General features: G+C 38.7%; 1 protein-coding gene across 1 annotated transcript; it reads right to left on the bottom strand.

Annotated features, from left to right (window-relative positions):
• Window positions 1–27203, bottom strand: NUF2 (NUF2 component of NDC80 kinetochore complex). The gene is made up of 14 exons (XM_060774326.2): window positions 27069–27203; window positions 24679–24802; window positions 22779–22853; window positions 22367–22443; window positions 19969–20030; window positions 17909–18006; window positions 17591–17664; window positions 16754–16850; window positions 15749–15811; window positions 12444–12581; window positions 10827–10967; window positions 6942–7117; window positions 1643–1778; window positions 1–527 (listed from the first exon to the last, which is right to left on the bottom strand). Exons 2-14 carry the CDS (start codon window positions 24799–24801, stop codon window positions 408–410), a joined length of 1380 nt encoding a protein of 459 aa, XP_060630309.1. The 5' UTR covers window position 24802; window positions 27069–27203; the 3' UTR covers window positions 1–407.
• Window positions 27204–27937: the final 734 nt, after the last annotated feature.

The following is a 27937-nucleotide window of genomic DNA, read 5'->3' as shown; positions in this document are numbered from 1 at the left end:
TAGAATGAACAAATATTTTTATTTAATGTTTATTAAGTTATACTATCTCATCTTAGGCAGTATTGAACAGGACTTGGATTTACCCTTCTGTGTCACAAAATTTAATATTTTTAGTCATTTTCTTCAAGTGAAATATATTTATTTCTTTTATTTATTTATGATATTTCTACCCCGCCTTTCTCCACAACGTGGACCCAAGCAGAATACAAACATTAAAATCCTTCAACCAGGAGAACAAAAAAAAAAAAGCCATGATAATAGCAATCAACAAAATCCCACATTTCAGTTAAGACCATTACCTCCTCCCCCAAGTATCCCTCTTCCAACTCCTGCCATGGCTCAATGACTCTAAAGGATACACTAAAAGTGAATCTTATAAAAATCATATCAACAAAATATGCATTAAGTTAAAACATCTTGGATAATTCAGAAATTTTGTCTTCTCTTGCAGACATGTAGGTGTCCACAACTGTGAGCAGATTTTCGTGGTATTTCCCCAAGCCGGACCGCAACCTAGCATAAATCTCCTAGAGTGGATGGGGGTAAAATTAAATATTAGTAAAAAAAAAATACATAAAGAAGGTGTAAGTATCCTTTTGCTAAGAACGTGTCATTTTTTTTTAATAGCAAAAACCTTTATTTCTGAAACATACTAAAATCACTGATTATATTTTCTTTGTACTAATAACCAAGGCTAGCAAGTACCTGCTCTTCCTGGCAATGTTGTCATGAAATTTTATATAACTACCAGCCTCACATCACCCATAACAAATGTATTTGACCCATGTGATATACAACAAAATTAAAGGATAGTTACTACTATAATAGCGGCAACTTTAACATTATATCAAGCTGCTGTTGGTGGTATCACACCAGGCTTGTTAAATCCAAGAACATACTCATAAGAAACACAATATTCTATTTATTTTTGTCATCAAGATTTAGGTTACCTTCCTTGGAAATTACACACAGGGAACTAGGTATACAATAAACCCTTACATTATGGTTTGGTATGTGTTCAAAGTGATGTGTTTGTGCATGCATATGGTGGCACAGCGGATTAAACCACCGAGCTGCTGAACTTGCTGACCAAAAGGTTGGCGGTTCGAATCCAGGGAGCAGGGTGAGCTCCTGCTGTTAGGCCCAGCTTCTGCCAACTTAGCAGTTTGAAAACATGCAAATGTGAGTAGATCAATAGGTACCGTCTGCAGGAAGGTAAATGGTGCTCCATGCAGTCATGCTGGCCACATGACCTTGGAGGTGTCTATGGACAATGCCGGCTCTTCAGCTTAGAAATGGAGATGAGCACACACCCTCTCCCCTGAGTTGGACACAACTAGACTTAATGTCAGGAGGAAACTTTACTATAGTGAGATAACATAGTTTCAAGATAAAGGGATGTTTTACTTTTTTTGCTTCATATAATCTGAACAGATCTTCAAAAAATAACTAGGCAGCTATCTGCTGGGAATGTGATTGGACCCAATGGTCATGGACCCCCTTCCAACTCAATGATTCTGTGAATCTTATGTTTTGAATTTCTGAGCAAAAGGCACATTACGATGAAAGTCAATCAAGTTTCTTTAAAGTTTCTAAGCTTATCCAGGGTTGGAGCGGCAGGTACTAATAAGCATTTACTCACCTGAGCTTTTATCTTCTCTTTTTCAGCATTGTCATTTAGCTCCTGAGTAGCAGCTTTGAAACACATGATTTCTGCCTGAGTTCTTGACATTTTTTCCCAGACAGCACTTCTTTTTTCCTGTAATTTGCTGCAATCCCTAGAATATAATCACATATAATACTTTAAAATTGTGACAGAAAAGAAACATGCCACTACCTTTATTGGTGCCCATTGTTTTTAGAGCTTCAAAAGAAGCAATTTATACACAGACATGCTAAAACTCAGTTATTGCATTCCAAACAGACTTAACTGAAGTTGCACTCAGGTCTTCCATAGTAGTTTCTGCTTAAAAATTCAAAAATATTACAGTTTTCCTGGACAAATGCGTTATTTTGGTGATAAAGAAGGAAAGGTAGACTTATTGCAATCTTTTTCTGCAGTGAGTTATGTCTTTCTGCTACTCGAGAAGGCAGGGATAAACACTTAATGAGGTTTAAAAGCCTTTCTTTTAAATAAGGAATACCATCCCAGTTTCAGGATAAGGGCACCTAACAAAAAGAACCCTAACTAGAAACATGAAATAAGACAATGCATAATTAATCAAAAATAAAAATAAGCTATTCACCATCATAGCAAGGAAAAACACTTCATTCATGACAAAAAGAAGGCATGGACTTCACAGTTAGCCCAATTTTCCTTTCTCTTGCAGTAATAATATAATGAAACTTTATTTATATCCTGCTCTATCTGCCCAAGGGGGACTTAGGGCGGTTTCCAAGTAACATCACTGAAACATACAAAGTAAACAGCATAACATAAAATTAACAAAACAACATAAGCATAAAATTATCACAATAACACATGTATATTAAAAATAATCCTGCCTGTTCATAGCAATTAAAAAGCCGGGCCAAGGCTACTGCAAACTCAAAATATGAGGTGGCTGGAAATTAAGTACAGTAGAGAAATGCAAACAAAAGTGAGATATGACTCTGTTTTTTCAGGCCAATTGTTTTAGTAGAGCCTGTAAGTAACGTTGCAAGCAGTAGTATGGGTGCCAGAACGGGAAAAGGGGTTACTCGTGAGCAGGAGTCTGATGAGGAGCAACAGAGGAAAAGGATTCGGGATATACTTATGGCACCTACAGATGAGGACTCATTTGAGGGGTTCTCTGGGGATGAAGGGTCAATGGGTGAAGGAGAGAAGGGAGATGCAATTGATGGGAATAGAGGAAGAGGGGGGTTACTCGGGAGCAGGAATTGGATGAGGAGCTTACGGCACCTACAGATGAGGAATCATTTGAGGGTTTCTCTGGGGATGATGGGTCACAGAGTGGGGAAAATGGGGATGACACTGTGGAATGGACTAAGGTAAAGGAAGTGCAAGTTATTTGTGCAGAGCCAACATCTAGTGATACATTTATGGGATTCTCTGGAAGTGAAGACTGGCAATCGGGGAATACAACTGAGTCTTGGGGAGGATCTAAGTCTTGACAGGAGATGGAGAAGGAGGAGAGATGGGTGTAGGACTTCACGTGAAGAGTTGGGAGCAGCTGCAAGGGATGATCATGGGGCGGTGGTCAGTTCATCTTCTGATGATGATGTGTAATAAAAGTGGGTTGTGAAATGGGGAATCTTTGCAGAAGGCAAGGTGTTGGTATATGTTCGTGCATTGGGTACTATCTGGACTTGTCGCTGCCTGTTCCGTGTTCGGCATTGGGTTTGGGATCTGCAGGTTGCTGCTCCTGTTTGTGTGTGCTTTCGACTCGGCTTGGATTCTCGTGAGTGTGGGTTTCTCCCTTCCTTGACCTTGGACACTGCTTCTGTGGACTTTGGAACTTTGCTACTTCAGATTCTGCTTGCTACGACCCTGGACTTCGCTTGACTACGCTTTCTTTCCTGGGGCTTCATTGCTTTGTTAACCATTTACATGCTGTGCCTTTTTGTGTGACTTCGGAGTATTGTGTTTGATTCGGTTCTTTTTTCCAGATAATCCGGATTATACTTTGGTTAACTTTTTCGAACCAGGACTGGTTTTACTTTTGAGTTTTGCCAGAGGCATTGAGTTAAGTGTCTCTGAGGCTTTTCCTTTGCTTTAATAAACTCTTTTTTGGAACTAACTCTGAGTCTGGTCTTTTAAGGCATCTGTGATTCCGACACTAATGGTGTAAATATCTGGCAATGCTTGAAGCACAAGAACACATGTGTCTCACCTAAGCACAAACGACAATGGGAATACCCATCATTCCCAGGGATCTTATCCTCACTGCCCAAGCATTTCTTTTGAAATGGATGACACTGACAATTAGATGGATCACTGAGATCCAGGAATAATACTGAACACAAGACCCGATTGTCAAAGTCAAGAATCCCAAAAAATTAATTAAGAAAAATGTCAATAAGAGCCAAGGTTTCTATACACTGCTGCTGAGGTGGACAAAAAGTGAAGCTATGGTAGTGCCCAACTTTTTATGTCACAATGGAAAGTGGGTGAGAGGTACCACCAAAAAGTATCTTAGAGCTCTAGGTTCCAACATGCATTGCACAGGTTCAGCAACTCCCAATGATGTGAGTCACAAAAAGCACAAAAAAGAACCTGGGCCTCTCCACTGGAGCCTGTAATCCTTCAAATACCTGAACTGCCATGTTTCTTACCTTTTTCTTACAGAGAAGTAAACTTTGGTCTCAATCAGAATGTAGTTCAAGGATTCCCCAAAAGGACTATTATCCAGGAAGGGATGAACTTGAGATTCTGCTTGGAGCTTGAGTCCACATTCCGGTTTTTGAACCATACCTGTTGGGTGACCTCTACAGATGCCAGCTAAACACTTGAACTAAACTGGATAGAGTCTACAGTGCAGACTATCACCTTCATCGGTTTGTTCATTATCTATCTCAGTTTCATCTCACTGCTATAAATTCCCTTTATCATCTTCTTGGTTCATAGATTCTCTGGATATGATGAAAATGGAAGTTGCAGCTTTAAGGAGTCCCCGTTCTCAATATCTGCGGTAATCTTTGTCAGCATTATTAAAATAACTGGCCAAAATTATAAGAGTTGACATGATGATATTCCAGTGGGGCACTTCCAGTTTGGACATCACAATTTGATCATAGCATCACATCCTGTCCTCTTCCCATTCAGGCTATACACTTTTTGCATGTTTCAGATTTGGCCTGTTGGGGGCAGGCGTGCTCCATGCTTCTCTTACTACCAGCAGCCCAATTTCTTCTCTTTCTTCGTCCAAATGCACAATTTTTCCCTTCTCAACCAGCACAATTCCCCCTTTGTCCAAGTTTTGGGCACATTTTTCGTGATCCCCACCATTCACCTATTTCAGTGTTTCTCAACCTTCTTAGTGCCGCAACCCCTTAATGCAGTTCATCATGTTATGGTGAACCCCCCAACCATCAAATTATTTTCAGTGCCACTTCATAACTGTAATTTTGCTACTGGTATGAACTGTAATGTAAATATCTGATATGCAGGATGTATTTTCATTCACTGGACCAAATTTGGCACAAATACCCATTATGCCCAAATTAGAATACTGGTGGGGTTGGGAGGGGATTCATATTGTCATTTGGGAGTTATAGTTTGCTGAGATTTATAGTTAACCTACAATTAAAGAGCATTCTGAACTTCAAAGATGGAACTGATCCAAACTTGGGGCACAGAATTCCCATGACCAACAGATAATACTGGAAGGGTTTGGTGGGCATTGACCTTGAGTTTGGGAGTTGTAGTTCACCCACATCCAGAGAGCATTGTGGACTCAAACAATGGTGGATCTGGACCAAACTTGGCACGGGTACTCAATATGCCCAAATGTGAACACTGCTAGGGAAAATAGACTTTGGCATTAGAGAGTTGCAGCTGCTGGGATTTATAGTTCATATACATTCAAAGAGCTTTCTGAACCCCACCAATGACAGAATTGGGCCAAACTTCCCACACAGAACCCTTATGATCAACAGAAAATACTGTGTTTTCTGAAGGTCCTTGGCGACCCCTTTGAAACCCCATGTGACCCTCCCAGGGGTCCCGACCCCCAGGTTGAGAAACACTGACCTATGTGATACCAACTTTAAGCTTTGCTCTAGAGCAGCAGAACACCAGTTTGCTTCTTCAATATCCCTTCAAATGGCTATCATGTTATCTCTTAATCTTCTCTTCACTAAGTTACACATACCCTGCTCCCTAAGTCACTCCTCATACAACATGGTTTCCAGAACTTTGACCACTTTCGTCACTGTCGTCCAGACACATTCCGTTTCTCAATATCCTTCTAGAACTATGATGCTCAGAAATGAAGACAGTATTCCAGGTGAGGCCTGAACAAACATCAAAAAGTTTTCCTTTCCTACCCAATTGGAATGAGTGAAAGAAACAATTCACCCAAAGGATATTTCATTCCTCTGTTCCCTATTGGAAAAGAGTAATTTGCACCCAAATTCACTGAAATATGATTCATTTAAATATGAGTTTGGAAAAATATTTTCTATACCTGTCACTTTTTTCTGATCTATTTGATTAAATCTTTCTATCATCTCAGCGTAAAGCACCATCTGTTGCCTTAAAAAAAACCCCTCATGTTGTAAATGGCATCAAAGAGGAGGAAAAAGAATGCATTGAGCAAATTCTGTTTCTCTTTTGGACTGAGAAATGATGGGACATTCTTTCCTCATTTTCTAATAGGCCTCGAAGTGTTTAATAGTCAGATGTGGTTGAAAAGGTATGAAAGATTAAGGCAAGAAAAGTAGGCTTTTGTTCAAAGTCTTTGCCAAGATGTGACTTTTTCAACAATGCTGAAAGTACGAAGTGGCATTAAACTAAAAATACTGAAACTGACATTGATACAATAGTATTAACCACCTCTCAGTAATGAAACCTGCATCAGTTAACCCAGTGATTCCCTGGTTTTATTAACCAGGGGCTACTGTCCAACATTAGTATCAAAAGGGTTAAAAATCAATTTTTGGTCAACTTTAGATTCAGTTTGGTTATTGGGGGAGCTGATTCAGAAACTTGCATTAGATAGATCATATCAACTCTAGTTTCTGATACAGAACACATGCCATCCAGTGGTCGCCATACAGAAAACTATATTTAATAAGCCTCGGTACTATAAGAGGGTTTTGCAAGACCAATCACTCTGGTTGCAACGGTGTAGTGAGGCCACTGACCACAAGTTGGGAACCACTGTGTTAACCAATATACTTACTTTCAATATATGCTTTCTTTAAGATGCTAGTTTTAAAGTATATTAAGACATTTGAACAGACCAGATAGGATAAAAATAAATTTTAGACATTCATACTCTGTTATTGCCTGCTTGCGTTGCTCGGTATCTTCACGTATTCTGTTAAGTTTGATTTTGAGAGTGTTGACTTTTTCCCTTTTAAGAGTAACCATCCTTTTCAAAGACATTTCATCAGTCTTGCCATTCTTTAATGCACTCTGGCTATTCTCTATTTGATCCTGTAGTATTCGAATCTGGAATGAGAATGTTTGGAGAGAAGATCAAGAATTAACCCATTTTCTCTATCAATACAGTTTAAACAAAATGCTACAAAGCAATCAAACACAAAGTACTGAAAATATTAAATTGTTCTGTGAATGAGATTCACAAAACGAAAAGGAATGCTTATATAGGAGATCCCTAGCCTATGAACAAGAAGAGTTTGGTAGGTTTGTTCTTAAGTTGAATATGTATGTAAATTGGAACAGGTACCTTTTAAAGCAGGGGTCCTCAAACGTTTTAAACAGAGGGCCAAGTCACAGGCCCTCAAACTGTTGGAGGGCCGGATTATAATTTGAAAAAAACATGAATGAGTTGCTATGCACACTGCACATATCTTATTTGTAGTGCAAAAAACACTTAAAAACAATTCAACAATACAATAATTAAAATGAAGAACAATGTTAACAAATACAAACTTAGTATTTCAATGAGAAGTGTGGGCCTACTTTTGGCTGATGAGATAGGATTGTTGTTGTTGTTGTTGTGTGCTTTCAAGTTGTTTCAGACTTAGGCTGACCCTGAGCGATGGCCAGGTAAATGACCTTGGAGGGCCGCATCCGGCCCCCGGGCCTTAGATTGAGTACCCCTGTTTTAAAGTGTTACTCCAGCTATTTTTAAAAAATTTTAGATAGGAGAAGGAAGAGCAAACATTCCTGTAATGTTGGCTTTGGCTGCCTGTGGCCGTTCAGAAGATTTCACTTCACTTTCTGGGCCAATTGGATTTTGAAAACTTTGGCTTGTTGCAGAAACAAGGATTGGTGAGAAAGCTTCAATTGAGACCCTTTTCCCATGATAACTCTTTCAGGAGTTAGTTTCCCTTCAGAGGAGTAGATTTTTTTCACTTCTGGTAGTCTCACCCCTGTTAAGTATGAGTCATTTGTAAATAGGATGGTTGTAACTTGGGGACTGCCTGCATTAATGCAAGAGGCATACTTGCACAAAGAGGATAGCCTATAGGCTTCCATCCTTCAGCTTCTTTTTGAGGACTCAGCTCTGTAACACAGAGTAAGGTATGGAAAGGTTTGGGCAATACTAATGTTTGCCTGTCTTTTGAAGTAAGCAACAACTAACTGTGTCCCTGAAGCTCACTAGGATTTGTGCTAAAACACAGGCGGACAACCATGTAAGGTTCAGGGACCATGACTGTCTCATTTGATTCGTACTATCTTCCTCACAAGAGCTATATTTGCCCATTTTCTTCAAAACTGAAGGTCCACGTGTTTAAAATGTACTGATGGGGTAAGCATTTACAAGGGTTATCCAGAAAGTAAGGTTACAAGGTGCATCTTACAAATAAGGTTACAAGGTACAAGGAATTTTTGCAGGGGACATTGGTAGCACTGCTATTTGCAGGAAGCCAGCAGAAGTGAACGAGCAGTGCCAGTAGTCAGTAGCTCATCAACTGGCCTTGTGGTGAAGGGTAGAGATGAGTGTCCTCATTCAGTTTCTCTTCTGTAATACGCTGTAATACGCTACCTAAATACTAAGAGCATGAACTCCTCTGCAATTCATCATGAGAAAATTGTGGTGTCAATGTTTTGGGTCAGAAAAGGAGTTCCGCTCGTTCATTTTTTGGAAAGAAGTGACACAATCAATGCTGCAAAATATTGTGAGACCACGAAGCAACTTCACAGAGCCAAAACAAATGTTGTGGGACAGTGGGAGTCTTTCTCCTTCATGGCAATGTGCGTCCGCACACCGCTCATGCAACACAAGAGTTGTTGACTTCATTTGGTTGGGATGTTTTAAGCCACCCCACTCACAGCCCCGATCTCGTACCCAGTGACAATCATCTGATCACTAAATTGAAGGAACACCTGGGTGGGAAACACTTTTCAAACAACAAGGTGAAAATCGAAGTGACAAACTGGCTGAAAAAGGTGAAGGGAGACTTCTATGACACAGGCATCAAAAAACGTATTCCATAGATGATAAAACGTATCGAACTGAACGGTAATTATGTGGAAAAATAATATAATACTATAATGTAATGTAAATCCACATACGTTTTATTAAAATATATTCATTCTTTGTATTTTAAAAAATCTTGTAAACTTACTTTCCGGACATGGAGAAGTAATTCTGTATATTTTGTTTTGAGTCCTCTACAGAAGTGACTATAGGCCCCATCTACTCTGCATAATTACCTCCATTAAATTAAAAAGAATACCTGCTGCTATCTCTAGCATTGACTTGAGATAGCAGCCAACAGGGCTAGGATGGGAATTTCTGCTGACCAGGTTAAGCCCAAGGTCCAATGTTATTTTATAGGATAGCTGTCAAGATATAGTAACTTCTCACATCACTAATCAAGCATCCTAAAAATACATACATATCTCAGCTAATGAAATAGGCATGTTCGTGGACAGAGGAAAAAAAACACCCAGAAATGTGATACCAGAGACATAAATGAAAAGGATGATAGATTTCTACACCATGAAAAGGTAGAGCAGTTCAATATATTTTACCAAACTTTTGTCCAAAATGCATAATATACACTTGTGGACTGAAACCAACTGATGAGTAAAACAAAATTAATTTTTATTGTTTTATTATTTATTGTTTTAATGATTGCTTATGTACTGTCTAATTATGATTTGTGCTTAATTGTGGTTTTATTATTGTAACTGTTATGGATTGGCATCACGTCAGTGTCCAATGTAAGGCACTGAATTTTGCCAGCTAATACTGTAAATAATAATTTTAATGATCTAGAGACCACTCAGATCCTTCTTCCAAAACTCACTCCAAGATTATTTTTTCCTTCATCACCTTCCACTTTTCTGTTTTGGCGGTAAAACTTACATATCTATTCTTTTTTAATATACTGGAGGTAGTTGGTGAGGCAGGCTTATTTACTTTCCATTTTCCCTGATGTTCTATTCATGCATCTTCAGAAATGGTTTCTGGAGGCAGCTGCTGTTCACATTGCCTATTGCAGTGGTTCTCAAGCTGTGGGTTCCCAGATATTTTTGGCCTTCAACTCCCAGAAATCCTAACAGCTGGTAAACCGGCTGGGATTTCTGGGAGTTGAAGGCCAAAACACCTGGGGATCCACAAGTTGAGAAACACTGGCCCTATTGTAAGCAGGCGCACTTCCAATACAGTAGGGTCAACTAGAGTGGAATCCTATTCTGTTTCAGCTCAAGCTTTATTGCATTGTTTACTATAGACACACCATTGTAATCTGTAAACAAATGCCAGAGTTTTTTCAACCCACTTTCACCATCCTCCTAATGCTGATAATGCTAAAAAAAAACCTGCCAGCTTGACAGAGGAGGAAAAGTAAGGGGTTAGACAAGCATAAAATATTTTGTTAAAAGGAGGCTTTGTTAACTGAGGTATGAGTGCATTCATCAGTGCATCAACCCATCAGCCAGACAGCAAAAACCAAAGACACTTTCTTTCAAAGTATGTGCTGCTATATATATTGAGAGGCAGCCATAATTTAAATCCAGCCTTGTTCTGATTCCCCATTTTTGATATAGGTATTGCTGTATTCTGGCTATTACTCAGAACAAAAAGAGCAGCATGTTTCTCAATTGCCGATTTAGTCCCTTTTCTTTAAACCAATCTGGCACTTAATTCAAGTTGTGTTCACACCAGAATGTACTGTGTCCCAACATGTTTACATGATAGGTTCTAGATGCTAAATGGAATTCCACATGCAATAATACAAACCTCCGCCAATATAGTTGAGAATTTATCTGTATTTGTTGCTTGCATTTGCATTTTCCTTTGGTACAACTGGAGCTCCTGTTGGTAGGATGGAAAGAGCTCTACAAGGTCTCTGTAAGCTTCATACTTCTCCGTTACCTCTTGCTTTATAATTGGAAAAAAATTAAGCAGAATTTTAGTATCTAAATTTGCAACCAATGCTTGGAAAGAGAGAGGGGGTTGGTTAAATCTGACATGTTTAGGCATTTTCAAAATGGTGGTAAATTATTTTTCCTGAAGAATATGATACTGAATTTATAGTTTTTTTCTTATCTGTGTATAAGATTAAAGATTAAAATCAGAAAAAATACCAACAAAGGACAAACTGTCATATCTGCATACTAATTCAATCATAATATTTTCATACTATATACAAAATCCACCCATCCCTTTATTTATATCCTGCCTTTCTCCCAGGCTAGACTCATTATACCTTACAAAAAGACAAAAAGACAATTAAAACACTTTTTTTTTGCACCAGAAGCAACTTGAGAAACTGCAAGTCACTTCTGGCGTGAGAGAATTTGCCTTCTGCAAGGACGTTGCCCAGGGAATGCCCGGATGTTTTACCATCCTGTGGGAGGCTTCTCTCATATCCCTGCATGGGAAGCTAGAGCTCACAAGAGGACCTCATCCCGCTCCCTGGAGCCCCCGGTGGCACAGTGGGTTAAACCCCTGTGCCGGCAGGACTGAAGACCGACAGGTCGCAGGTTCGAATCCGGGGAGAGGCGGATGAGCTCCCTCTATCAACTCCAGCTCCTCATGCGGGGACATGAAAGAAGCCTCCCAGAAGGATGATAAAAACATCCAATCATCCGGGTGTCCCCTGGGCAACGTCCTTGAAGGCCAATTCTCTCGCAGTTTCTCAAGTCGCTCCTGACACGACAAAAAAAAAACTCCACTCCCTGGGTTCGAACTGCTGACCTTTTGGTCAGCAGTCCTGCTGGCACAAGGGTTTAACTCATGGTGCCACTGGGGGCTACACAATTAAAACACATAGGAAGATTCTCTGTGTATGAAGTATCATTGCCTAAATAAGATGACCAAAAGATGGTAGTGTACACACTGGCAACTTCTGCAATGTGCTGTACCATTCAGCTACGTTGACAAGAAGTTTGGAAACTCCAATTAGTTCAAAATATAGTAGCAAATTGGTTACAGGTACATCCAGGAAGAAGCGCATCACACCAATATTAATATCAGTCCACTGGTAGTCAATCAGTTTTCAGGAAAAAATAGTGTTGCTTATTAACTTTAAAGCCATATTGGGTTTGGGTGCAAGTTTCTTGCAGGATTTCCTCCTCCCATACAATTTGTCCCATTCATTCAGGTGCTCTAAGAGAGGCTTACCCTGTCAATTTTGCATTTTACATGCTGTTAGTATTACAGTTTAACTTTTGTATTTGGTATGTTAATACATACTATTTTGAGTTTTTATATATGTACTTTATGGAAATGTGTTTTAACTATGCTGTACCCCAACTTAAGCTGTAAGGAGAGATGGGTAACAATGACAATATTACTCACTTCTGAAACTGGTAATAAATAAAGGTCCAAAGACAGCCTAGCAGCAAGTCTCACCTTCTCTCTCTTGAGTTTCTCAAGTGTCTGATTCAAACTATCTTTGCGGCGATCCAGCTCCTCTGGAGATTCTGTTATCTTTGACTTCAGTTGTTCTTGTTCTTCTTTTAGATTACATATGGTCAATTTTAGCTCATTCTAATTCACAAGAGACATAATGCAAAGCTCATCTTAATGTTACACCTTTTTAGGTTTCTTGTTGCTTAAACTAGAGTGTCTCACACACACAAGCCCAATCAATGTTTATGGAATCCCCTCTGATCAGTAAACAAATTAACTTGATTTGCCCTAGTATCTAAAAGAAGACTTCCACTTTTCTGCAAATTCACTGGAAAGCAGTAATAGGACAATAATACGTAACTATTTCATTTGTTTCTTAATTTTCAAATTCTAGGTCAAGTCTGAGAAATCATTCTCATTTCTGTGAAAGCTGTGTTACTCAAGACTTTATAGAGCACATACAGCTGAATCAGTCACTTAAACCTTCAGATATTTGGGCTGCTGTGAGTTTTTTGGGCTGTATGGCCATGTCCCAATAGCATTCTCTCCTGACGTGTCCCCTGCATCTGTGGCAAGCATCTTCAGAGGTTCTGTTGACAATGAAGCAAGTGGAATGTGTGTGTGTGTGTGTGTATGTATATATATATATAAATGTAATGTTCGTTTGTGGGATTAACATAACTCACAAACCACTGGACGAATTGATACCAAATTTGGACACAAGACACCTATCAGGCCAACAAGTGGCCATCACTCATAAAAATACTGGAAAACACAGCAGAAGAGACTTAAAAGACAAAAAACAAAAAATACATTGCAACACATGCGCAAAACCACAGATATACACACATACACATACATATACACACAAAACACATATACATAGACTGGGCCACAGCAATGCGTGGCAGGAGGCGGCTAGTCTATATTAAAAAAATGTAATGTTCATTTGTGGGATTAACATAACTCAAAAACCACTGGATGAATTGACATCAAATTTGGACACAATACACCTAACAATCCAATGAGTGTCCATCACTCCCTAAACACACACAAACACAAAACTCCAGTGGAACAGACTTAAAAACGCCAAAATACACCATATATACATATACACATACACTCATATACATATACACATGCACACATTCATACACACATTCCATGGCTTTAAAAACCATGAAGCTTGTAAGTCCACTGTGTTTAATTTTGACTTCAGAGGGAGATCTTTGGGTTTATTTTGGGGGTTGGGATCGAAGGGGGCGGGGCGCAAGAGGGAAGGGGGAGCGTGCTGGGTGTATGATGAGACTCTTGGTTTCCTTTGTTTTTGTCTCTGTTTCCTTGTCTTTGTAAATAATTGTGTGTGTGTGTGTGTGTGTGTGTGTGTATGCGCACACACAAATATACACATATACACACACATACATATACATACACACATATATGCATATAAACAAGCACACACATATACACAATATGTATGTACACACACACACATATATATATGCAAACACACATATATACACAAGTATATACACACACAAAACACATACACACAGACTGGGCTTAGCAGGGGACGGCTAGTGTGTGTGTGTGTGTGTGTGTGTGTGTGTGTGTGTGTCTGTCTATCTATCTATCTACCTATCTATCTATCTGTGAAACATCCAGGATTGGATTAAAAACCCTTGTCTGTTGAAGCAAGTTTGAATGTTGCAATTAGCGAGCTTGAATGGCATTGAGTAGCCAAGAAGCTGCAAAGTCAATCAATCAGGGTATCTGCATAGGGAAGCTGTTAAAGAAACACAATCTACAGACCGACCAAGAAAATTCAACAAATGCTGTGTTCAACATGGCAAAAGAGGAATCCTCTAACCACTGCAGGAGTCTACTGTATACCGTGCAGCTGTCTACATAGAGACCACCAAATGAGGCACCCAGACACAAATCAAAGAACATGAAAAGCACTGCAGACAAATTCAACCAGAGAAGTCAGCTATAGCAGAGCACGTAATAAACCAACCTGGACAAGAATATTATTTAAGAACACAGAAATTCTGGATCACTCTGACAACCATTATGTCAGACTACACAGAAAAGCCACTGAAATCCACAAGCACATGGACAATTTCAACAGAAAGGATGAAACCATAAAAATGAACATAATCTGGTTACCAGCATTTAAAAAAAAAACCCAGAATCAAGACAGTAAATAATGAACACCGCTCATAAACAGGAGAACTCCAGACAATACACAATCAAGGACCAGCTAACACCTTGCAAACAGAGGATGCCTCCAGGCAATAAAGCCCAGGCTACCTCTATGCAGATACCCTCACTGACTGACTTTGAGCCTTCACGGCTACTCAATGCTACCCAAGCTCACTAAGTGCAACATTCACACTTGCTTCAATAGATAAGGTATCTTTCTCCCACCTTGGACATTACACAGATATATATATATATATATATATATATATATACATTTCACTTGCTTCATTGCCAAGAGAACCTCTAAAGATGCTGGCCACAGATGCAGGCGAAACATCAGGAGAGAATGCTTCTGGAATATGGCCAGACTGAAAAACTCATAGCAACCCAGTGATTCTGGCCATGAACACCTTCGACAACACTTCAAATATTTATTTTCTAATTTAAGATGATATTGTATTGCACAGATTACATATAATTATATATTATTTTAATACATTATCTCAACAGTGGATAAGGACAGTACTTCTCATACTATCTGATGTGTGTCGGGAGGCAGCAATTTTCTCAATGTGTCAATGACAAGCATATTTTTACCATGGACCGCAATTCTGAGTATCATTAGTTCAGGGGGTTGAAAAGTGTCCAATCTCCTTCTGCCATGCCAGAACACACAATCAAAACAGTCCAGACAGATGGCCACCTATATTCTACTTAAAAACCTCCAGAGGAGACTCTACCACTCTTCGAGGAAGCATATTCCATTGCAAAACAGCTCTTGCCTTCAGGAAGTTATTTCAGATTTTTAGGTGGAACTCTTTTCCTACTATTTGTATCCATTGCTCCCTGTCCTAGACTCTAGAGCAGCACAAAACAAGCTTGCTCGTTCCTCAATATGATATCCTTTCATATATTTAAACATTGTTATGTCCTCTGTCATCTTAAGGGAATTTGAACATAGTACAAATATGGAGGTGGTTTCAAAACAACATTCCTATTTGAGAGCTCTCCACATTGCATATACATGACACCTACATCTTTTGCAAATCATGGTTATACTTAATTTTATTGTTTAAATTCTGTTGAGATCTACTTACTACTTTTTTGGTTTTTTCTGCAACTTCTGTTCTCTTTTGGTGTATCTCTTCTTGCAAATTACTCTATCAGAAAGAACAAGATTTTTGTCAGCTAAGACAAAAAAAGACAAATTATTCTATTTTGTATTGTATTTTAAATTGAATTTTTCCCATCAAATGTTGTATTTCAGTTTATGCTGTCTTTTAAAAGAAACCTACAGACAGAGGCAAAATGCTCATGAAGTGGCCATGGAAAGAATAAATGTAGACACTAGAATAAATATTGGCACGAATAATAAGCTATAACAGTATTAACATGTAAAAAAATGTTGATTGAGATTATCATCATCATCTCATTTTTCATTTATATGCCACGTTTTTTTCTACAGGTGGAATGCAAGGCAGTTGAAAAAATAAAACAGTACAATATGGCCAAAAACATGAACAAGAACATGCCCACCCTGGCAATTTGAAAGCCACCGATACTACTCCATGTTAGCAAACCTGGGAGGATGCTGAACAGAAGAAGAAGAACTTTATTTTTCTACCTTGCCTCCATCTCCCTGAAGGGACTCGGGGTGGCTTACATGGGGCTCAAGCCCAAGGCAGAATACAATTAAAAACAAAGCAAAAACAATTAAGACAGCATAAAACAGCATAAAACAACATAACAATAATAGCTAGCAACAATAACTGCAAACTAATTTTGGAGGGTGGGGGGAGGAAAGACCACTACATGAACTAGTTAAAGGATAAGTGGTTTAGTAAGGTGGATAACAATGTAGAACAGAAAGGAAGGGACAAGGAATAAGCTCTTCCTTGAATAAGAATACTATCAAAACCTCCCTACAACTTGCAACTGTATACACTATCAAATATCCTGAATAAGACATGGACTGTACTGATCCACAAAGTAACAGTAATTCAGAGGTCAATATTTCCAATGTTAAGATACTACCTATTGGAGAGAAAATGCTAGACTAGACTAACTTTCTGTATTAAATGGATGTCAAGACACACACACACCGCTTTCTGTCGATAATCTTGGTTGAGTTTTTGCTGCAGCTCCTGAATATCTTGAGATAGTTCCTTGAATTCTTCTTCTTGATCCGGAGGAACAGTACTAATTGCGCAAAAAAATAAAATCACTATGTGCACAGAAGCACATACCTACACTTTAATTATTCTTTCCCTTATTAGAAAATCTCACTTTTTAATGGATTTTTCTTACAATTGGCAGAAACAACACAAATACATTTCACAAATAGTTTTGCATTACCAAGAAAACTGATATCACCTGCATTTCTTGGAAGCAAAAAGGGACTGTTTCTTTAAATACAATGTATGCAGATCTCATGTGGACAAGTTGCATAGCTTTAGCTCCAATTGTACGAGTGGTCAACTGTGTTCTTACACAATTGGGTTTTGCACCTGCACACACCCATTCACAAAATGTTCCAGAGCTCAATAGGTTTTGGTGGGAACCCCACTCCTTTGGACACTAGCATAAAGAGTGCCAACAGGTACTTCCCTCAGTTGGGGGAGCAGATCTGCAGAAAACCACTCAAAGAACTAGAGTTACAAGGTGGCAACCTATTCCTTTTCTTCATAGCACACCTACATCCATTTGCATTGTTGGACAATCGATCCCAGCTGGGGACAGAGTAAGGAAAAGCCGCAGTGGCCATGAAAAGGCTGGTGAGAAGGCTAGATGGAGGGGTGCGGCTTCCCACCAGCCTTTTCACTCTATGATTTTAGTGACCTTGCTCTCAAATTCAAAACTAATCATGGAACAGCCAAAGAATTGAAGTAGACAGTAAATAATAAAGGTTATTTTCAGAATCCAATCAATAAACAGCTTACTCAAATTTCTGCAGCTTTGTTGTTGCTTCCTTGACTGCCATCTCAAGTCGCTGCTCTTTCTCCATAGCTGATTTCTGGAAAGAAAACCATTTGTATAATAGACAATTCAAACTATCATATATTATAGGGGGGATAGGGAAATATATTCAGTTTTATCATACTTATTTACTGTATTATTTCAAGTATCTTATTTAACTTACTACATAGTTTAATTAAGTTGTATCAAGCTTTGTTGCTTGGTTTGGTTTGGTGATATGGCCAAAGGGCTAATTAATTTAATGAAGATTGAAAGTTGTGTTTATGATGTTAAAAACTTACGTATGTGTTCTCGATACTCAAGTAAACATCAAGACGTGATTCACGGAAGGAAAGAAAATTAATTATGCCACTCAAAAAACGAGCTGTCCTCTTTGCTTCTAAAACACAAAATAAAATGTTGTCACGAGACCGATTTGCAAACTCAGAAGAGTATAGAGGTTGAACTCAAATTGGAAGAACAGTAAGTGTGGTACGATAACTCATAAATCTATAAAAGCTATTTAGTCTTTATATTCCACAATACAAATTCACTTTCAGAAAAGATATACTGCAACCTGGCCACAATTTTTACATGCATGCCTAGTGGCATACCAAGTTATCAAAGGGACCAATTTATAGTATATGAGACCTGACATCCGTTTTCCAAACATGAATGTAAAACAGCCATTCAGAAGTAGCAAAATAAAATAAGGAAGCTAGTTATTATCCTTTCACATATGAAATTTTGCTTGTCTCTGCCTCTTTTTATTCTCAGAAGTCTAATTTAGCCACCAAATTAAGGCAAAATGCTCTTGCATATCACATTAGCTAGATAATTTGGAGTCAATCTGAAATTGCTATAAATCATGCAAAGAAATACAAAAGAAAATCCCAATTAACTTTTTATTCATTTTGTATTAAATCTTTTAAAACATTGAAGATATTCAAATTCAAAATATTGGTCTAAAAATGCATCAATTTCATAGCTACCAATCCTGAAATTTAGCTGCATTTTCCATTGATGTCTGAAAGAAGCATATTGTGATACATTATGTCATACATTCTTTTCACTTCGTATAGAAAAGAATTTTTCAACCTGGGTGTCAGGACCACTGGGGGGGGGATTGCGAGGGGGCTTCAGAGGGGTTGCCAGAGACTATCGGAAAACATATATTTGTGATGGTATTAGGAACCCCTTTGGCAGAGAAGGCTGAAGATCTTTCTGCCTGTCCTTCTCTTCCTTTTTGGAAACAGATTCCAAATCCTCCCACCAAAAGTCCTCCTCCGCTGTGATTGGCAGCCCTCTCAGTTTGGCCCAATTCTATCGCTGGTGGGGTTCAGAATGCTCTTTGATTGTAGGGGAACTATAAATCCCAGCAACTACAACTCCCAAATGTCAAGGTCTATTTTCCCCAAACTCCACCAGTATTCACATCTGGGCATATTGAGTATTTGCACCAAGTTTGGTCCAGATCTCTCATTGTTTGAGTCCACGGTGCTCTCTGGATTTTCAGGAACTACAACTCCAAAACTCAAGGTCAATGCCCACCAAAACCTTCCAGTATTTTCTGTTGGTCACGGAAGTTCTATGTGCCAAGTTTGGTTCAATTCAATCATTGCTGGAAATCAGAATGCTCTTTGATGGTAAGTGAACTATAAATTACAATGCCCAAATTGCAAAATCCAACCCCCCCCCCCCCAACCCCATCAGTATTCAAATTTGGGCGTATCGGGTATTTGTGCCAAATTTGGTGCAGTGTATGAAAATACATCCTGCATAACAGATATTTATATTATGATTCATAGCAGTAGCAAAATTACAGGAATATTATGGTTGGGGGTCACCACAACATGAGAAACTGTATTAAGGGGTCGAGGCATTAGGAAGGTTGAGAAACACTGATATAGAAGATAGGGGACTATGAAGTAATCAAACAGCAACATTAGTCAAAGCGTTACAGAAACCTGTGCACTAAAATGAATGCCAGTCTTGCATAATTTATAGTTTTTTCATAGGATTGCCATGTAGGTAAGATTGGCAGGATAAGAGTTTACCTTTGAGGTAAAATAGATGTAATGTGTTTATGCAATGTGTAATGTCCTTCCTTGTACTGCGGTATGATTGCTACTCCAGCATGGCTAGGAAGCTCAACTGCAACAGCAAATTGTTAAAACTATAAGCAAAGCAGGTTTGTTTACATCAATTGTTGCCCTCAGAAACATTGACAGCAAAAGGAATTCTCAACCATGTAAACTGGCAACTAAAAGCCAGTGAATTTGCCCTTGACAACAACTAACATAAGGGAAAATTTAAAACAAGACACAACACATCTGAATGCAAAGGTCAAGTTTAAGCTTACTTGGATTTAAGACATCAGCAAACTGGAAGTCATGGACACGGCAGAATGGTAAAAATCGTTCCCTGTCAAAGTTGTAGAAAACATTTCTTATTTTGGAAATACACTTCTTGCACCATTTATTTTCCTGTTACTGCACAAGTGAATGGGTATTTCTGACATTTCACAAGACACAAGAGCAAATCATCCTAACTAATGTGGTTTTGTGCAAGTGTATATGTGTCTTGAAGTCACCTGTAAGCAAGGAATACTCAGAGGTGATTTGGCCATCTCCTTTCTCTCAAATACAGCCTTCAGAACATGAAGTCTCCTAGCTAACAAAATCTGGTGTCTATATACTACTCAGCAAATGCATTATAGATTGCAGGTTTAATCGGATGAGTGAAATATCTTGAATTAGATCAGTTTTAGCTTTAAACCAGGGGTCCTCAAACTTTTTAAACAGAGGGCCAGGTCACAGTCCGTCAAACTGTTGGAGGGCCGGATTATAATTTGAAAAAAAAAATTGAATGAATTCCTATGCACACTGCACATATCTTATTTGTAGTGCAAAAAACACTTAAGACAATAATTAAAATGAAGAACAATTTTAACAAATATAAACTTATCAGTATTTCAATGGGAAGTGTGGGCCTGCTTTTGACTGATGATATCGGATTGTTGTTGTTGTGTGCTTTCAATTCGATCCAGACTTAGGTTGACCCTGAGCGAGGGCCGGGTAAATGACCTTGGAGGGCCTTAGTCCCTGCTTTAAACAGTTAGATCATTATTTTATCTTTCAACATGCAACATGCACATTTCAACATCTAATCTTTTACCCATATTGGACAGACCCAATTTCATTAAAGGAAATGTTAGATGCAATTTGGGGGGAGAGATGCAAAACATCATGGGTCCAGGATGGCTAATCAGCAATGTATTAAAAGCGTTTCAAGAAAGAATTGTGCAGACCATTCAAACAAACATTTACTTCAATTCTAAAAGGGGAAAAAAACAGAAACAAAAGATGAAATAATAACGTTAATACCAAAAGAAGGTCAAGCTTTTATGAGAGTGGGCATTCACAGACCTATCTCCCTGTTAAATAACAATTATACACTATTTAAGTTCATCTTTGCGGAAAGACTTAGAAAAGTTCTTCAAGAATGGATTCATCAAGATCAAAATGGCTTTCTGCCACAAAGACAGCTGAGAAGTACCATGAAGCAAATCATAGAATATTTAGAGCACCGTAATAAAAGGTCAACGGTATTAATCTTACTGGATGCCCAAAGTGTTGGATAAACTGAACTGGAAATTCTTCATTATAGAAAAGGTGACCAATTAGAGAGCAAGTATAAAATCAATTTACAATACTCAATTTGCAAAGTTCTAGGAAATCTATGAGTTTAACAAACCCATGCAAAAATCCAAAAGGGAATAAGACAAGGCTACTCACTTTCCCTGCTATTGTTTATCCTACTCAGTGGAACTTTTTAGGAGTAGACAATTGCAAGAAATATATAAAATAGATTTAAAATTATTTTGGTTTTGAAAAAAAATTGTTTTGAGGTATAATTACATGGCAATGATGACATTTAATAGAAGAAAAGGTCATTAAAGAAAGCACAGTTAAGTGGGCACCTAATTTTGCCTATAATATAAAATTAGAGAAATAGAAAAGGTGTGGCAGAAGGAATTATAATTAAACTTTCAATATTCTTAAAGAGCATTTTTACAAAATGTTTAGATGCATATAATTCCCCTCTATCCAAAATATTAAGGAAGTATAAATAAATGAACAAAAGATAAATGTGAAGTTCATGAAAGGTCAGGTCATACTACCATATATAGTGGACATGTAAAAAGGTTTTAAAAAGTGGAGACAAGTTCATAGAGTAATCCAAGAAATTCTTTTAAAAATAAATTTCAAGTCAGAACTTTTATTACAAGGAATATAAAAAGAGGAAGGAAACACGAGAATACTCTACTTCCAAATTCAGCTATGTGCATGACAGATTTAAGCAAAAAAATATATCTCATATTTCCATTATCACCCAATTGCCTGAGTGGTTTCTAACACATTGAAAACAATTACAAAAAAATCACTTAATAAAATAAAATTAATTACATAGCATAAACACAGGTTAGGAACTCAAGTTACAGATACTTTTTGGAACAAACATATCTTGACTTGGTAGGACAATGCCAAGAGAAAAGATGCCAAATTGAGCTTCTGAAGCAGTGATTCGTAGTCTAATAATATATGCAAGAGATAAAGCATTTCTCACCAAAACAAGAATGCATTAATCTGTGTAAAATAAGGTAAAGTTTTTTTTTTCTATTACATAGAAATTTCCATTACAAACCAAATAAAAGAACATGAGAAAATTACTGCACATAATAAAAATTCAAGACTCACATATAAATAAACAGATTCGCTATGGGTAGGAAGCCTTCAAAAAGCTGAGGGTATGCAGTTTCGAATGTCATTGGAATCTAAGAAAAAAAGTATATAGTAAATGAAGAAGGTGTTTACATGCTTTCTCCTGTCAATTCTTTGGGGATACAGATGAAGATGTTTGTGGCCTTGGAGGGCCACATCCTGCCCATGGCCTTAGTTTGGGGACCCATGGACTAGAACAATTATGCTGCATTATGGAGGGAACATGGACCAGAATTGCAACAGCAATTGAGTTAACAAACTCCCACTGATGTACTTGGAACTGGCCCTAGGCCTTAGTCCCGAAGATGACACAAGATTCTTCACTGACAGTGACTGTATGATCCATTTTTAGTCTGGATTCAGCAGTTTTGTCTTAGTGTATACTTACCATGCAGAAATCTTCTTGACGGATTCCATACACACTTTGTAAGACTCTCATGAAGATCATCTGCAGCAATTCAGGCTACAAAAGGAAGAAACCCCAACTTACGAAAACAAACCACATTATTGTCGTATTTTATCACCAATTATTCTAATATTTTATCATTTAAAATGTCTCTGCTAGTTGAATTCACTAGCAGAGACATTTTACCAATTTTAAAACAATAACATCTTCATAAACTGTAGCTTCAATTAAATGTCTTGTAAAACGAAGGAGGGGGCAGTCCGACTATCCAATAAAGCTATCTGAAAGAAATACTGAAGGGGTACAATACAACACTTTATTACAGTCACTGACCAGTACAAAGCAGGGCACAAGAGCCCTGGAAAGGGGAAACACAGCTCCCCAGTGAAGAAGTTATTTTTTTTAAAACAGATAAAACAGTTTAAAATCACAGTTTAAAAACACAGGTTTTTGAAAGGGTAGAATATTTAGAATGTTCCATTTTCCCGGAACAGCTCAGAAAAACAAGAATGTCTTCAAAAAAATTAATAAGGCTCTAGGGCTACGTGGATTTTCAAATGACTATTTTTTATAAGTAACTCTCTTTCAAAATCAATACACAATCCAACAAAAAGGTCTTCATGTCTTGGTTTTTAGGCCTGTTCCTGGGATTATTTGGGGTTCATTTTTGAGATATGGTTATAATAGTTTTCTATGGGCAAGCAGATGGCAACTGGTAGATGGCATGTTCTATATCTCAAAAACTAGAGCTGATAGGGGGAAACAGGTGCTATTTTTAGAAACAGCAGGTCAACTATACCCTGAAACAGGGCTAACTTATTAGGCACCAAAATGTGTGCTAGCTAGTGTTATATTTAATCACACGGATGAGAAAATGCAAACCTTTTATCCCCAGAAAAGTATCAAATATTAAATAGGGTAATAAAGTGTGGAAGAAAATGATTTTGAAGAATCAGAATTTCTATTGAATCAGAATATTTAATGTGGACAGGAATACTGAATCTGGACAGTTGTATCATAGAAAAACAAGCTTCTATCAACCCAATTCTGTTGAGACTGTAAAATTATCAAACATTAGTAAAATGAGAACTTGAACGTACTCTGACATGTGATTTCTGAATAATGGGAGGAACAATTCGCAACATAAGCAATTTATCTCTATGTGTCAGCAACTTGAGGGATATTGGTTCTTTTGGTTTGTTAAATAGACCTGTTCAACAATATGGGAATTTAAGAGTAGCCTGAAAGTTAGAAAACAAATTGAGGTTTTGCTACCAGAGTGGGCCTGATCACTCCTCCAGTTCTCCAAACATTACAATTCATGGTAAATCCAACCTCTCATTCTCTGAATGACTGAAGGAGCAATTCACAACATATGGATTGTACCCAAACAAGATAATCTCCATAGGGGAAGATGATTGCTGATATCCTTTAGGACCACCTGATGAACTGTGGACCCAAAGGAGCCAGTGCAGACTTGTACCTATCTATTTTATAATGCTTCACGTAAGTGCCTGCCACTCTGTTATGCCACAAAATAAGTGCTATATCCCAAAACAAATACTCCTTACAATTAGATTGCACATGTCCTGTTTTGGTCAAGGACCATAACCCTCTCTTAGCCACTAAAATATCCTGGTCCAAGCTATCCATTTGCACCAGTGAATGAAGGTCATGTGGTTCAATCTCCCAGAGGAAGGCCTATGGGTGTATATATATCTATGGAATGTCCAGACAGATTTGCTATCACTCAAGTAACTGCTGTTGTTAAACTCAGTAATTTGTAGTTTATACATTATGTAGGGAAAATCAAATGAGATACGCCAACGCGCTGAGCTTCAATTTCACCACTTGATTAAAGTCTTTAACAATCAGCCCTTACCTTAGCATTTGGAAATAAATCAGTTTTGGAAAAGTTTTTAGCCTCAGTTCCAGTTAGCAAGAAGTTGCGTACATGTACAATAATTTCACTTTCATTGTATCTGGGGAAAGTACAGTGATCCATTCTGTAAGGGAACAAAACATTAAGCACAGGGTATTAGACAATGACCTCATACTACCACATTCTCCTCCATTTAGGGTTAACTAAGGAAGGGGAAAGAAAGTCCACTTTGGGAATGAATAACCACCATCCAATTGGGTATGGTAGGAATAAACGGATCAGCACCTTAGACTCCATCTACACTGCCACAAAATGCATAATGCTTCATAATGCAGTTTAACTGAATTGAACAGCAATATATTGCCATACAGACTCATGTAATGCAGTTAAACTGCATTACATGTCAGTGTAGATAAGCTGGTTGCTGTGAGTTTTTCGGGCTGTATGGCCATGTTCCAGTAGCATTCTTTCCTCAAGTTTTGCCTGCATCTGTGGCCTCTGACAAAATATTGGAAAATGCTTGCCACAGATGCATGCAAAATATCAGGAGACAATGCTACTGAAGCATGGCCATACAGCCCAAAAAACTTACAGCAACCCAGCATTTCCAGCCATGAAAGCCTTTAACAATACAGTGTAGATATTAGTGACATTGACAAAGTAAGCAAACAATATACCCTCCACACTTCTAATATAAAGCTGTCTACAACAGTGTAAAGCAGGGATCCTCAAACTAAGGCCCGGGGGACAGATACGGCCCTACAAGGTCGTTTACCTGGCCCTCGCTCAGGGTCAACCTAAGTCTGAAAGGACTTGAAAGCACACAACAACAACAATCCTATCTCATCAGCCAAAAGCAGGCCCACACTTCCCACTGAAATACTAGTAAGTTTATATTTATTTAAATTGTTCATTTCAATTATTGCATTGCTTTTAAGTGTTTTTTGCACTACAAATAAGATATGTGCAGTGCGCATTGGAATTCATTCATGTTGTTTTTTTCCAAATTATAATCAAGCCCTCCAACAGTATGAGGGACTGTGACCTGGCCCTCTGTTTAAAAGGTTTGAGGACCCCTGGTGTAAAGACTAGAACCAAGGAGAATCTGAGGTCTCTTCCACACAGCTGTATAAAACCCATATTGTTTTATGTATTTATTTATTTATTTATTTATTTGGGGAATTTCTATGCCATCTTTCTCCATATGGGTTCAAGGTGGCTCACAACATCATTAAAATAAGCTTACTTAAAATAAGCAATGTAACATAAACCATTGGAGGGGATTAGATGGCAGTCTAGACTCAACCTTAAGAAATGGGGCTACAAAATGGAATCCACAACATGCACGTGTGGAGAAGAGTAAACCACTGACCACCTGCTGCCATGCAACCTGAGCCCTGCCACATGCACAATGGAGGACTTTCTTATAGTAACACCAGAGGCACTCCAAGTGGCCAGATACTGGTCAAAGGACATTTAATCAACTACCAAGCTTGCAAACTTTGTATTTTGTTTGTTTGTTTTTTAAAAAAATGGAATTTATTTATTTTTTATTTTATTTATCGTGTCATCAACAACCATACCATTGTATTACATTTCTAACTGAACAAAACAAACACACAGATTAAAAAAAAACCACAGATTTTGCAAACTTGGTAGTTGGTTAAATGTCCTTTGACCAGTATCTGGCCACTTGGAGTGCCTCTGGTGTTGCCGCAAGAAGGTCCTCCATTGTGCATGTGGCAGGGCTCAGGCTGCATTGCAGCAGGTGGTCAGTGGTTTGTTCATCTCCGCACTTGCATGTCGTGGATTCCACTTTGTAGCCCCATTTCTTAAGATTGGCTCTGCATCTCGTGGTGCCAGAGTGCAGTCTGTTCAGCGCCTTCCAAGTTGCCCAGTCTTCTGTGTGCCCAGGGGGGAGTCTCTCATCTGGTATCAGCCATGGATTGAGGTGCTGGGTTTGGGCCTGCCACTTTTGGACTCTTGCTTGCTGAGGTGTTCCTCAGAAGCAACCAGAAAAAATGAAATACAACTGTTTGGTTTGCTCCTGACACGATAAATAAATACTTAGGGATCGCCTAAGTAAGAAAGTAAGTAAAGCAATAGTCCAGTTCAATGCAGATAATGTGGGATGCTATTCAGCTGTGTGGAAGGAGCCCCTAGTCCAGTGGTTCTCAACCTGTGGGATGTTTTGGCCTTCAACTCCCAGCTGGTAAACTGGCTGGGATTCTGGGAGTTGTAGGCCAAAACACCTGGAGACTCACAGGTTGAGAACCACTGCCCTAGTCAGTTATAATTTTCACAGAATACCGATGTGACTTTAGCCTCGCTTTGAAAAAAAAGGTAGTGTACATGTTAAGCAAGCCAAGAAAGCAAATGACAAAGCACACCTGTCCCTCCAGCCAGGCTCCTTCCCTCTCACTGGCTTCTTCCTCAGAAGAGACTCTCCCACACAGCTTCGCCCAGCGACCAAACCTCCCAAAGCAGAGCAGTTGAAATTGGCGGGAGCACCTCCTCTTCCGGCAACAAGCGCTGACGTCACGCCAGGCCCGCCCGCTGGCCGAGCAGCTTCGGACTGAGCTCGGGAGTTTCCGTCCCTTCGGTCGCTCGCTTGCTCGCTTCCTGGTGTGAGGGACGCCTCTCGAGAAGGTGCGCCCGCCGGGAAGATGTCCTCTGGAGATGAGGCCTCCAGGGGAGCCGCCTCTATATACAGTATATATACACAGAGATATATACACACGCTCACACATATATATGGTATCCAATAAACTGGTTCTTTTCTAAGTGTAACTCCAGCCAAATGTATTATATTCTACCCAAAACAAGGAGTGACCATCACTCAAAAAATTCTGATTTTGTCATTTGGGAGTTGTAGTTGCTGGGATTTATAGTTCACCTACAATCAAAGATCATTCTGAACTCCATCAATGATGGAATTGAACCAAACTTGAGACACAGAACTCCCATGACCAACAGAAAATACTGGAAGGGTTTGGTGGGCATTGAGCTTGTGTATGGGAGTTGTAGTTCACCTACATCCAGACAGCACTGTGGACTCAATCAATGATGGATCTGGACCAAACTTGGCACAAATATTCCATATGCCCAAATATGAACACAGATGGAGTTTGGGGGAAACAGACCTTGACATTTGGAATTTGTAGTCATTGGGATTTATAGTTCACCTACAAACAAAGAGCATTCTGAATCCCACAAATGACAGAATTGAGGCAAATTTCCCACACAGAACCCCCATGAC

This window comes from Anolis sagrei, chromosome 4, assembly GCF_037176765.1.
Source record: "Anolis sagrei isolate rAnoSag1 chromosome 4, rAnoSag1.mat, whole genome shotgun sequence".
NCBI classification, from domain to species: Eukaryota; Metazoa; Chordata; class Lepidosauria; order Squamata; family Dactyloidae; genus Anolis; species Anolis sagrei.
Note: the sequence above shows the minus strand (reverse complement) of the source record. Positions and strands in the feature narration are given on the sequence as shown.